This window comes from Manihot esculenta, chromosome 17, assembly GCF_001659605.2.
Source record: "Manihot esculenta cultivar AM560-2 chromosome 17, M.esculenta_v8, whole genome shotgun sequence".
Taxonomy (NCBI): Eukaryota; Viridiplantae; Streptophyta; class Magnoliopsida; order Malpighiales; family Euphorbiaceae; genus Manihot; species Manihot esculenta.
In genome coordinates, this window is record NC_035177.2 from 4,015,219 (window position 1) to 4,029,269 (window position 14,051).

The 14,051-nt window shown below is 32.8% G+C and overlaps 1 protein-coding gene across 2 annotated transcripts; it reads left to right on the forward strand.

The window, feature by feature from the left end:
- The first annotated feature begins 1,698 nt into the window (after positions 1-1,698).
- On the forward strand, positions 1,699-13,703 carry LOC110605259 (DEAD-box ATP-dependent RNA helicase 5). 2 transcript variants are annotated; one of them, XM_021743691.2, is made up of 13 exons: positions 1,699-2,300; positions 2,377-2,504; positions 3,180-3,287; positions 5,904-5,984; positions 7,333-7,411; positions 9,371-9,456; positions 9,531-9,587; positions 9,695-9,762; positions 11,817-11,885; positions 12,033-12,126; positions 12,463-12,627; positions 12,712-12,804; positions 13,350-13,703. In XM_021743691.2, exons 1-13 carry the CDS (start codon positions 1,808-1,810, stop codon positions 13,440-13,442), a joined length of 1,614 nt encoding a protein of 537 aa, XP_021599383.1. In that variant the 5' UTR covers positions 1,699-1,807; the 3' UTR covers positions 13,443-13,703. The 2 variants fall into 2 exon arrangements, with proteins under 2 accessions (XP_021599383.1, XP_043808460.1); XM_043952525.1 differs by having other exon boundaries at positions 11,823-11,885.
- The last annotated feature ends 348 nt before the right edge of the window (positions 13,704-14,051 follow it).

Consider the following 14,051-nt stretch of genomic DNA (forward strand, 5'->3'; position numbering starts at 1 on the left):
TTTAAGGATTTCTCGGCCCACATTTTTCATTACGCATCATAACCACGATTGAGTTGAGGATCTCCTGCACAATTGACCATTAATTAGTGCATATTTAGACGATTTCTTTATTACCTGTTCAGCCGACCATTCATCGGTCGCCAAATCATCATGTGTCAAAAACTTATATACTGATGTTATCTAGGATTCTCCTTCCCCTGCTGCCTTTTCGTTATCACCTCTAGCCATATGATGAAGTTCGCAGTTGCTCTTATTAGTAGTAACCTTAGCAATAACTTGTGAATTATTGGCCATTGTGAGAGAGAAGAGAGAGATTTTTTTAAGAGAAAAATGATAAAAGACTGATTTTAATCCAAATGAACAGAGATAATTCAATGAATATTCCCGACAATCCAAATGAACAAAGATAATTCAATGAATATTCTCGACAATGGAACCAAATGATGCGGTTGAAAAATAGAGCTGTACTGTGATTGATTAAATCTGCAAAATAGGAAATATTAGATAGTTGGCACCTACGACAGCCACTCTGACGCGCAACTTAGTAAACTAAATAGAAGAGTGAATGTAATATAATACTCTAAACTTAAGAGTAGTTGTGTAAGAATAGTATACTCTTATTTTTGTGATCGTTAGATGTAGTTAATTATAATATTTTCTGAAAATTCGATAATGATATGGCCGGCTCGTTGATAAGGGATCTCGCCAATCAATTGGTCAGAGATCTTGTGATTACAGGTATAAAGGGGATTTATTGGATTGTAGCTGCTAACGGTAACTTCCTGTGAAGACTCAATCTCTCTAAGAAAGAAAGAGTTTTGATGAAGAGCCGAAACTTGAAGCGTTCGAGGTTTTTTTTTTTTCCTTTCGTTGTGGTTGAGTATTACATGATTAGATTTTTATCACACGATCCTTTTTAGATTATTATTATACAATATCAACTATATAATAGCAATTTTAATTAAAAAATATTTTATATGTTAGCTATGTATATGATTAATAAATATTCTTAAATTCTAGCATTTGCAGATTTATTATTGCCTTCACGAGAAATTTAAATATTTTCTTTTTATTATAAATAAATGAATTTTTATATTCACAAAAGAAAAAAAAGGTAAATTAAATAATTTTAGTATAAAAAAATTTAAAAGATAAATTAAATGAATTTAAATTAAAAAAATTATTAGAATAATTTAAAAATAAAAAATTAAATGTAAAATAATTTTTTCAAAAACTCAAAAAATAAATTGAATAAATCTGAATTGTGTAAAAAAATTTAAAAGATAAATTAAACAATTTAGATAAGAAAAACTACTAAAATAATTTTAAAATAAAAAAGAAAAAATATTTTTTTTATAAATTTAGATTAAAAAAATTATGAAAATAATTAAAAATAAAAAATTAATTTTTTTATTCTCTCATCCATTTCCAAAAGCATACTTTATTATATAATATATAATATATAAAATATAAATATATAATATAATATAATATAATAGATAAGAAATTATTTATTATTTTAAATTTTGTGTTAGAAAAATAGATTAAAATTAAAATTAAAATTTGAGATTTTATAATAAAAATTTTTCAATTTTTTTAATTTATACAATTTTGTTGATATCTACACTTTTTTAAATAAGAAGATAAAAATGTTAATAATAATAAAATAAAATATTCAAAATATTTTTAACATACAGTTTTTCTAACTTTATGCAGCCGGTGCAAATCTAAAACCCTAAAAATAAACCTCGTTCTTCCTTTCGGTTGTGGTGCTGGTTTGCTCTGCTTCGAGTTGCTGCCTGCGGCCATGGGTAAAAAGCTCGAAGAAACCGTCCTAATCAACGAACCAGTTATCCAATTAGACTCCCACGAAACTGATAAGAGGGAGAAGAAGAAGAAGAAGAATAAGCATGTCAAGCTTGAATCTGATGAAGGAAAGGAACTAAATATAAAGAGAAAGCTAGAAGAAACAGAGGTTCAAAAAGACTCCAAGAGAGACAAAAAGAAGAAAAAGCAGAAGGAAGAGAAAGAAAATGGAACCCAGCAAGGGAATGATATTGAAACCCATGAACTGGAGGAATTAGTGCCAGTTGAAGGCGACGGAGATACGGTGGCGGTGACTGGAAAGGATGCGCATGAGGCAAAGTATGCCCCATTGAAATCGTTTGCTGAGTCGAATTTGCCAGATATTGTTCTGAAATGCTGTGAAAATTTTAAGAATCCATCTCCAATTCAGGCCCATGCTTGGCCTTTTTTGTTGAATGGGCGTGATTTTATTGGGATTGCAAAGACTGGATCAGGTAGGCTTTTTAATTGTAGAAATCAAAGATAAAGTTGAATAAGATTTCTGGTTTGTGATTGTTTCCCCCCCTTCAGGCAAGACATTGGCGTATGGGATACCCGCAATTATGCATGTTTTGAGCAAGCGAAAAAGGGCATCGGCTAATAAGAGGGTGAATCCCCTTTGCCTTGTGCTTGCACCTACGCGGGAATTAGCTGACCAAGTAAGTTATCTTTGTAGTTGCTGAAATTGTGTAATATGTGATCAAGTCATATATATCTACTAAAGAAGATGCTGCATATTTTATCATAGCAGTTACAGAGGGAAAATGTTTAAATAAGGCTATTGTTTGGTTAGATGTGGAGAAATGAATTTCGGGATGCCTATTATAAATGTAGTAAACTCCTATTGAATTGGTTACTGGGTTCAGGGAACAAACCCGGTTCCTTAAAGCTTTAAAGGAGGAGGAAGCCTCCTTCACCAGAGTTATGAGCTTAGTTTCACTTAAAAAATTGAAATGTGATACTGTATGACAACTAAAAATGGGTTTAATGGAAAGGTACAACAGAAAAAGGGGTTTAATGGAAAGTTAAAATGGAACCAAAACCTTTGCCGCATCAGGAAAGCTTTTGCTAATGCTGCTATGGTGCTTTGTTTTATTGAATGTTTGTGACTGGAAGTGGGAATCAATCTAGATAGGCCGTGACTTCTATTGATAGGATGCTATTTTTGTTATTTTGCTTCCTTTTCTTTCTACACTTTCTTCTTCCTTGGTTTATATTACTGCATATAATGTTTTATAATTATTCTGCTTATATGGTATATTAGAACTCATAGTATAATTATTTTCTTTCTTCTTTTTCTTTCTTTTTTTTTTTTTTTTTTTTTTCTATTACAGATTTCTGTTGTTCTACATGATGCTGGGGAACCTTGCAGTGTGAAATCAGTTTGTCTATACGGAGGAACCTCGAAAGGACCTCAAATTTCTTCCCTCAAGTCTGGTGTTGTAGGATATTCTGTTCTCTCTCCCTAATTTTATGTGATGATATTTATTCTGTTTTCTGTTTGTGGTATATATTGCCTGTAGTGTTAATGTGGTGTACATGGTTGCTTTATGATTCAAAGAAATGTGGTATACATGGTTGTTTTATGATTCAAACTGTAAATTCCTGTTTGATTTTTTTATATCAATATAGTTGTTTTGTGGCTTAAAAGGGGATGAGAGTTGCAGTCTAGATTCCTAGAGTTTTATTTTTCTGGTACTCCCAACTCCCAAGTAAATATTTTTTGAAAGTTGAAACTGCTAGCCTCTTAGGACTCATTCTTTAAGTCTTCAGATTGGATTGTGGAAGACTTTTCTTTTTGTTGCAGCCTGTGGCGGGAAATTCTGGTCGGTTGTTAAGAGAGGATTATAGCGTTTGATCTTTGTCACTTGTTAGTATAAGACAATTGGGTGGCTTAATGGTTAATAAGGATATGACAGAGGAATCTAGCTTGATGCTTAGGCAAGAGAAGCTCAAAGTTCATGACTGTTAAAAGGGTCATTGGATTCTCTGATTTCTCTCAATAAATGGCATCAGATTTACAATTTTTCTGGCTTGTGGGTGTGAAAACATAATATGTGTAATTGATTAAATAGATTGTAAGTATCCTAGTAAGACTCATACCTAGAATTTTTTCCACGCTAGGGAGCCTTGCATCTTAACATCTTCCTTGACCTCTGAATTTCTAAAGTTTCTTAGACTAATATTTATTCAACCAATGAATTGTGTCATTATATATTAAAAAAATGCTAGTAAACATAGAGTGGCTGCCATAATAGCACTTTCTAGAATAAGCTGATTAGATCAAGACCAACAAAACAAGTTAGTGGCTTGGTTAATGATTAGAATTGAGAATAAAAGCCCTTTGACAGCCTCCAAAAAATCTCGATATTTGGGTAGTATTGCCAACTCTCTAGTTTAAAACTTCTCTAGCATGTTGAGTTCCTATTCATTTTTCAGTTGAAATGGTTATGAAGTTGATTAAGGTAGAGACTGGTTTGGAAGATTTTGCTATCATGCTTGATATGCTTGTTGGCTGGCAAAGAATCTACATGCTTTATACTGTGTGCAAGTCAACATGCTTTATACTGTGTGCAAGTCACCATGCTTGGGGGAAAGCATTTGGTTGGTTCGAAACTGAATCAAATAAGAAAAATAAAACTGAACAACTGAAATTTCTATACTGAACCAAATGTGAAGGAATAACCGAACCAAAAAAATACATTTGGTTCATTTCAGTTTGGATAGAACCGAAAATAGTAGAAAAATTGACATATATCTCAATTCACATCTACAAAGTAAACATCAATATTCAACAATCAGCAATTCAAATGCCCTAGGGACTTGGGAGATGCAGAATGTGGCCACAGGAGAAGAGGATAGCGAATTCAGCAACATTCAGACTCCTAGCACAATCAACACTTGACACATGCACTAATTCTTTGCTACCTGGAGAATTGTGGATCTTGCTAGCAGAAATGGGAGATGGCGACACAGATGAGATGTGATGGTGAATGGAGATGGCGAAACAGACAACACGTGATGGAGGAGTTCTTGCTAGCTGAAAAGGGAGCAGTGGCAGTGAGAAGAAATGAAGTTCTTCTCTAGCGTAATGAGTCCAGAGGATAACAGAGATGGAGAATGCACCAAAAGATTGGTGGGAGTAGAGGATGTGGTTGCTGTATTCCATGGCAGCTGATATATTTCTCTTGTTCTGTGCTCTCATGCATAGATCAAGGGAGAGCAATCAAAAGGGGAGAAATAAGAGGGTTGAGAGAGATGAGAGTAAGGGAGGAGGGGAAGACAGGGAATGTAAAGAAGGAAGAGAAAAACAATGTGGCAACATTTCAACTCCAAGTATGCTGCTCCAATGCAGGAGTGGCCTTTAGACCAGTCGCCAGTTGGGTTAAGCTCAATGGTCTTCTTGGCATCAGCAAGCATGTCAGCATAGTTGTGGAGTGAGGTGAGAGTCACAGATTGCTGGTTGTAGAGGATGTGGTTGCTGTATTCCGTAGCAGCTGATATATTTCTCTTGTTCTGAGCTCTCATGCATGGATCAACAGAAAGAGGGAGCAAAAGGAGTGAAAGATAGATAGGTTGAGAGAGATGAGAGAAAGTAAGGGAGGAGGGAAAGGCTGAGAACATGAAGAAGGAAGAGAAAACAGTATGCCTACATTTCAATTTCAGTTTCTTTTCTAATGGGTTGGCACTTGGCACCAGCTAGGCATGGCATGTCAGCAGCATGTGTGAGCTATATTCAGAATCCAGTAAAGTGGGTTTTGTGTTCATTATATTGAAATTGGTGGAGTTTATGGGACGATTGAATGTTACGAGAATATGGTTGGTGAAATTTGCCATGATTAAAACCATAACTGGGAAATTTTGTTCATATGGATATAGTATTTCTTTTGCCCTTCTAGATACAGAAAATAGTTTTTTCTCCTTGTAAGATATCTCTTCTGTTGCATATGTATCTTTGTTATATATTCATTTATGATATTTGTATATTTTCATTTTTCTACACTTTCCTGCATTACTATTAATTATTAATTGCAGTTTCCTTTATATTATACACTCAGGACATTGTCATTGCAACCCCTGGTCGTCTGAAGGATCTAATTGAAATGAATGTATGCAACCTAACGGAAGTATCTTTTGTGGTAAGTAAAAATTGCTTCTCAACCTATTGCTTAATTAGCATTTTTTAATTGTTCTTATGGGCAGTCATCACATGCTTGCTATATACTTGGGGATAACATTTGGTTGCTATATGTTTCAATCAAACTGATCCAAAGTTAACTGAATTCTTCTAAAAAATTTGGCTGGATTAGCTACTATTTGGTTTTCAAACTAACAAGCTCAAAAATTTTTGAAGTACAATAGATGCTTCTACTAAAGGCATGTAAGAAAAGAATGTGAACAAACCTGAAAAGGAAGCAAAAAAGCGCCAAGTTCAACAACCAAAGCTTCTAGAAGATTATTTTTAATTGTTGGAGAATAACTTAAAATACTGAAGTCTCCGTTTCAAAGCAAAATCTGGAAGCAAGAGAACTGTCAACACCGGGCTGTTAGAGTACTCTGAGTGGCACTCCTCACTACTGTCTGGCCACAATAAGTACAACCTGCATCAATTCAGATTGCAACTAATTTTTAGAGAGAGAAAAGAGCAATTTCTGTGAACTCTTGAAAATTGTAGATGCAATTTTAACGACCAAAGGAAATATAAACATAGAATACCCAAAGAAGGGAAAAATGGATACCAGGAAGCAATTTTAACTACCAAATGGAATAGAATATCCTAGAAGGAAAAAATGGACATCTTGAAAGAGAGAAAGAGAGAGATGTTTTATGCATAAGAGAATCTTAAACTGTTCATTACCTTTGCATATGATGCCTCTGAATCCTGCTCCTAACTTATATTATATTTGTTTTACAGATATTTGTTTGTATTTTCTCTCTTATGCATGGTTATTTTTTAAATTTTCTTTCTTTGTTTCTTTATTTTTTTTAATATAGATAGCATATTCAACAATCAGTTTATGTTTGTTTTGTTACAGTGTCGTCAATATTCATCTACAAATCCATTGTTCATTATATGATAAATCTATAAATCATTATATTTCATAGCTTTATAAAAGAACAAAGAATAAAGAACTTTCTTTTTTTTTCTTACAATTTTTTCATGCTAAATTAAGCATAATTTGCTGAATAATCAAATTGAAATTTTGTGAATTGATATCATTCATTTTTCACTCACCTGTGTATTTAATCATACCATTACTGTTTATCTAATATTTACCAAGCTAGGTGAATGCATAGTTGAATTTTCAGGAGATTTTTATTTCCTAATCTTGCCAATTCGTTGAAATGAGTTATGATCAAGATGCATTAAAGTCTAAGAAAAGGAGCTATTAATTGATTATGCAGAATTTGCAGTTGCAAGCATTACAAATTGCCTTTTTGCGTTGCTGCAAACGAGTGTTCTCTTTTTAACATTATTTTCTGTAGGTCCTTGATGAAGCGGATAGGATGCTTGATATGGGATTTAGACAGGAAGTTCGTTCCATATTAGGCAACACATGTTCTGGTACTCTCTCTCTATCCTACAAGGCATTTGAATAGAAAGAAAAAGAATTAGATTGTTGATGTTCACAAGCATACCTGCATCATTTCATAGGCTTATTGCAGCATGAATTTTTTATTTAATTTTTTTATAATATTGAAGAATATTGAGGTAAATTTTTATCATGTAGAACTTAAAGAAATTGTAATATGACAGTTTTAAGTATTCCTTTTCGCTTAATATTTAGGAGAGGCATTATTATTATGATGGATACGATATAACTTCTTTTAGTTGTAGTATCATTCACAATTAGAGACAAATGTCTTTAACAGAAAAATTTGTCGTTCAATTATAATGTTCATATTGTAAAATATAATCAATATATTCCCATAATTGAAATCTGAAAAAAAATCACACTCAAAATTTTAAATAAAACTCTACGCATAATTTATTCATGTAGTTATTTAGTTATCACAATTAAAACCTAGTTCAGTTCTTCGCAAAAATCATAGAACTTGTGAAACAAATTGAGATAATATCTTATAATATTTATCAATAATAAAGTGCATTGAATAAAATGTTATTTGGTATTAGAAAGGATTCAACTCCAAAGCCAGGAGACAAAGGGAATTTTTTTTTTTAAAATCCCGTATTATTGGCCTATTCGCCTTAAACCAGATTGAGAAAGTATAGTGCTTATTTGGATGAGTGGTAGGGGCTAAATTTGACATTTGGGCTTTCAATTGTTGGTTTGGAATGTTTGCTAAATGTTACAGTATGCAATGTTTCAAAATATTCATTGAAATGTTGGAAGTTGGGATCTCTAACTATTGGCTTTTCCCTCAAATCCAAAGGATTTTGAATCAATATTTTATAAATTACAAATACTGAGTACATATTTGCATCCCTCAACTTCACTAAGAAAGTGTTGTGGTAGCATGAACTGTGAAATTGTGCCATGACACTTGAAATATTCAAAAGTGTAATTATAATGACCTTGCAATCTTAGAATGATGTAGCGTGAACTACAAATTCATTGACATGTATTTACAAGCTCAAATTGTTGCCAAAATTCACCGTCAACAGTTAGTAACTTAACAACAATCTTACACAAAATACAAAGCTTGAAATTCAAATTCGCTTTATATTTTCTTCATTCAAAGAATCTTCTCCCTAGATTCAAATTGGTTTAAGAATACTTTAGAGATTTACACTACGTGATAATTGGGATAACAAAGTCAACTTAATTCCAATTTTAAATAGTCTAGGTGTCTCATGGATCATTTTCAAAATTCAGGGTGCCATGAGATTTTTTTGTTTAAGTTTAGGGGTGCAAATATGTATCATCTCATTACAAGTAAACTACAGTTTATGACTTTCTGTACAGAATACTTAATTGTGTTAGATATACTAATGCTGTTTTTTGTCAAATGTATGCTTATATTTCTCCTATTTATAATTTTGAATTTATGTAAGGGTTTTGAAACTAAGTTATTACTATCATTCTTTGTGGAAGTGACTGTTCTTTGACATTCCATTTGGAAGACCACATGAAGAACCTACTAGCATTGAGCACTCAAATTGTGTCACCTGGAAAGAACTTTAGGGTTATTGATCAGCATTTTCTGCATCAGTAGCTTTCTTAGTTGAATGGTCAAGTCAATTAATGCTTTGCAATTTTTTAGGTAAAATTATGGTGATAACAGGATAATGTTAGAGAATTAAACTTATAGTGCTTCACTTCTGATTAAATAACTTAAGACGGAAAAAGGAAAAGCGGGATGCTACTTATCCGGTGTTAAGGGAGTATCATTAAGTAAATCGTGGGAGAGAGTGTATTTCTTTAATTACCCTCAATGTTGTGATAATTTTATTGTTTAAGCTTTTGATATCAGTTTAGTTTAATTTATTCTCAGTTAAAGAAAATATCTAATGTATATTGTATATTCTTGACTATTTATATGATTCACTTAACCTATACAGCTCGCCAAATGATAATGTTCAGTGCTACATGGCCTCTAGATGTACATAACCTAGCTGAGGAGTACATGGATCCTAACCCCATTAAGGTGTGGATCTTCACTACTGGTTCTAATTGTTTGGTTGTTAGCTACATCCATTGTAAAATTAATGAGCTTTTCAGGTAGTTGTAGGTTCAGAGGATACGGCTGCCAACCATGATGTCATGCAGATTGTGGAGGTTTGTTGCTCAATGCGTAGCTAGGGGTCTTTGTGAAATTTGGATTTTTTGTGTTGTGCTAAGATGCATATTTTTATATATATTGTCACCTTCTCTTCTACATTTAGGTCCTGGAGGAACATCTGCGTGATGATCGTTTGATTGCTTTGCTAGACAAATATCACAAATCCCAACGGTACCTTGTGCCTTTATACATGCTTGTATTCTTTGACATGTGTAACCTGAATGTAAATTAACTATTAATTACTCTATTGAACTCAACTTAGTCCCAGCACTGATCTATTTGGGTTTTGGCTATGTAGGTCCATGTTTTAGTTGGATTTTAGACTAAAATTTCAGAAAAATCTAGAGATGTTAAACCTTTCTTGACATCATCCCCTATGTTATTCTTGGTCAACCTTCTGTCTTTTGCTCTTCTGACTTTGATGTACCAATATGTGAATCCATCTTTGAACTTAATCCTATCTTGATTTATCTGCTGGATAGTGGATATGAGCAACCATTATCAGTTTTGCTCTCTTAACTTTTTCCTTATAGGTGCCATTTCCACTTTCATTTGAATATGCTTCTTTCTTATTCAATCATTGCTTATTTCCACATTCATATGACCATACTTCATGTTGTGGACATGTTTCTTCTCCACCCAACTTCCATTATTAGGTGCTTAAGTTGGCTAACCTTGAAAGGATTTTAGGAACTTAACCTTACTGGATTACTGTCCCATCTTTGTTTTAAGGAACTTAACCTTATTGGATAACTATCGCCCCTCTTTGTTTTAACCAACTTGCTTTGGTATTATATAATATCATTGTGACTGTTGTCATTTTTTTGTTAATAGAATCAAAGTGTTGAAAATATTAACTTCGTTGGATTTTCTCACTATTCAGTTCTCATTGCCCTTGCATTATAAATGCAATGCTTTGATTGTCTTTCGGTTGTACTTAACTTGAAACCCATAGGCTTTGTGATCTTTCATCTCAAGTTTTGCCTTTTGAAAAATGGGAGTAACTGTAACAGAATGAAAGGATAGTTTACTTATGGATTTTATTCTGATTTACCTTTGAGGTGAGCTTTCATCTCAAGATTTGCCTTCAGAATTAGTACAGGGTAGAATTGCTAAAATTTAAAAGAACACTAAATATTATAACAAACTAAGGCGTTGTCACTCAAAGTATAAAACTCAGTACCTTCTAATATTTTTGGTTGATTCAGTGTTTCAAATTTCACCTATTCGAAAACTGAATTAACCAAAAAATTACCTTTAAATAACGGGGTTAACGGTAACAACCCTTCTAAAACCTAGAAAATAACGGCTATTATGTATAAATATGTAACTTAAAGGGCCACTATGTAACATAATGACCATTATTTGAAACCATGTTGAGGATGACTCTTTCTCTGTTTAGGCTCTAGGTGACGGGTGACTCTATTTTGGCTTCTAAGAGTGGGACTCCGTTGACTACAAGAAAAGGAAAATGAAACTGAAGTTTGATAGAGAAAGAGAGGCCAGAAAAAGGAAGGCCTTTTGACTGAGTGAGAGAAGTGCGGACGGAAACTGAAATGAAAGAAGGGAAGATGACCTTTTATACCAATGCTTAAAATGGCGGTGGATTGAAGGAGGGATAAATTGGCCAGTTCAGTTCTATTTTGCACATAGGACTAACAGAAAGTTTTTTTTCCCCTAAAATCTATAATCGAAGTAAACCAAGTGACTTAAACAGCTGAGCTGAAAAACCAAATTTCATATGTTCTGGTTTGTTTTTTTGGTTATAACCCAAAACTTGTCAACCCTATTTTTGACAAAAACAAAATTGAGAGATTAAATGGTTGAATTTTAAATTATAAGGACATTAATGTTTTTAATAGTAAGCACTAGATAGTAATTTATCCACAATTAAAACTAGACTAACAAAATTTGGTTCGAGTTAGATTCTATTTTGTTCTTTTTTTTTTTTTAAATTTCAGTGTTTTATGGATTATTTGATTAATAATGTATTTGCATATTTTCACGTTGTTCTTAGTTTTTGGTTCAATATGATTCTATAGAATGAGGATTTTGGTTATTTTCATTTTGGTAAATTTGGAGCTGAACCAAATTGAACCATATGGGGCATAACATGTGTGGAAGTTAGCCATTATGTTTATCATTTTGTTTGGTTTCAATTCCAGTTTTCTTTCTGATATTAAGCTAGAGCGAAATAAGCTTAAAATTCCTACACTTGCTATCAGGAACAGAGTATTGGTTTTTGCATTGTACCAGAAGGAAGCTGCTCGTCTTGAAGGAATGCTAAAAACAAGGTAATATGAAATTGCAATGTATTTAAGGCAAGCCAAAAATGGCTATGAAGCTAGTTGCTGAAAAATACAATTTGGAAGCTATTGATTATTCCTGTTGTCCTTGTTTCTCGCTTAACCTTTCTTCCTGCGTCCTTTTTGATGTTGTAGAGGTTGGAAGGTTGTTTCTATACATGGCAACAAAGCACAGGATCAAAGGACAAAGGCACTGTCATTGTTCAAGAAGGGCAGCTGTCCTTTAATGGTATATTGTAAATTAGTGTTTAATTACGAGTGTACAAAAACTTCAGTGCGATAATCTTAATAGTATCTTGGTATATGCAACTTTTTTTTATTTTCAATATTCATTTCATGCTGCAATGTCAGTAAAGAAAGAGGTGGAAACATATGTGGGAAGTAAGGTGCGTACCGCACTAATAATAAGGAAATGTCTAGAGAAGATAGAGAGAGAATATAGTTTTGGGATTGGTGAAAGAAAGTATGAAGTGGTTAATTGGATACAACCTTATATTGACCTAGTTCATTTCAAATATTTTTGTTTTTGAGGGGAAACTTTGATGACTAAAATCACAATTTGCAGGTAGCTACTGATGTTGCTGCTCGAGGGTTGGATGTTCCTGATGTTGAAGTAGTGATCAATTATAGTTTTCCACTCACTACAGAAGATTATGTCCACAGAATTGGCAGGACTGGTCGGGCTGGTAAGAAGGGTGTTGCCCACACATTTTTCACGCATCAAAATAAGGTAATTTTTTAAGTTTTATTAGGATGCTCCTGCTAAATTCTGCAGTTAACGAGAAAAAAAAAAGTAATAACAATTCTATTCCAGGGGCTCGCTGGAGAGCTTGTGAACGTTCTCCGTGAAGCTGGGCAAGTTGTGCCATCTGCTCTTTTGAAATTTGGCACTCATGTAAAGAAAAAGGTGCTCATTTTTTTATCTGATATTTTTACACCTTTTTTTTAATGTATTCTTTCAGTTTTACTTTTACATGCAGCTACAGGGTTGGGGTTTCTCATATGTGCTTGTGTTGTGGGAGAGCAATTGTACACCAAATACATTGTTGGAGGATAATTGTATGCTAAACACCCCATATATTGTCTAGGATTAACACAATAAACACTTGAACTAAAATTATTAACCTATTGAATACATGAAAATCATAACACTAAACACAATTAACCATGCCAATGATATCTTGTCAAAAAGGTTAAAAGTTGACACTTGTTTCTAAGTTTACTTTAAATCTTGCTGATTGTGCTGTAAATTTCACAGAATAATAAAACTACTCCCGGTAAGACGAGTGACATTGTTATTAAGTTATTTTTCAGTTCTGGTATCCAATGAGTTAATCTGGAATAGTATAGTGGTACTGGGGTGTAAACGTGTACTTGGCCAATGATACAAGCTGGGCATAGTCATGAATTTTAGTTCCTTCTTAACAGTTTACTTTTTGTCATTAATTGCAGGAGTCCAAGCTTTATGGGGCCCACTTCAGAGAAATATCTGCAGATGCTCCAAAGGCGAAAAAGATTACATTTAACTCAGATGATGAAGATTGAATCATGTCTTCTCATAGTGAGACTGGCAGAAAACATAAAGAGCTAGTCAGTCATTTAAAGGTTTCTTCCTTCCATTTCCATTATTAATTTTATCTTATAGATTTCATCATTTATTTAGTTTTATTTCACCTGATTTTTCCTTAATGGCAAATTGGTTTGCCTCTTCATTATGTATCAATCCTGCTTAGTAATTTGATTCTTTGGAACTTTTTCTAAATTTGAAGAGCAAAAAATCCAAGTCACTATACATTTTTTATGCCATTTATTTGAGTGAAAAACAAAGAATATCTCTTTACTTTTCTTCTGATCACATATTGAAGAGGCTATGTGATGTTTAGGCCTATTTGGTATTTACTATAAAGAAAAACATGTTCTTAAATATAATTATAATTAATATTTAAATTTTTATATTTTAAAATATAAACTAAATATTTCTTTTTTTTAGTCAATTTAGAAAGTTGTTTAATGAGAGTTAAAGGGGTCAATATTGGTAAAATCTGCTGATGAGAATGTTTACAATAGTAAAATTAATGAATGAAATAATAATTTGAGATATATATTTATCTCGAAATTAAAAATAAAAGGATTAAATAGTTAAAGGCTTTAAAA

What these genes read in the sequence shown, in the direction of transcription:
- LOC110605259 (XM_021743691.2), top strand. Translation starts at nt 1,808, where the DNA reads ATGGGTAAAAAGCTCGAAGAAACCGTCCTAATCAACGAACCAGTTATC. An exon ending in GATTGCAAAGACTGGATCAG is followed by an intron (nt 2,301 to 2,376) that starts GTAGGCTTTTTA and finishes CCCCCCCTTCAG; the next exon opens with GCAAGACATTGGCGTATGGG. An exon ending in TAACGGAAGTATCTTTTGTG is followed by an intron (nt 5,985 to 7,332) that starts GTAAGTAAAAAT and finishes TATTTTCTGTAG; the next exon opens with GTCCTTGATGAAGCGGATAG.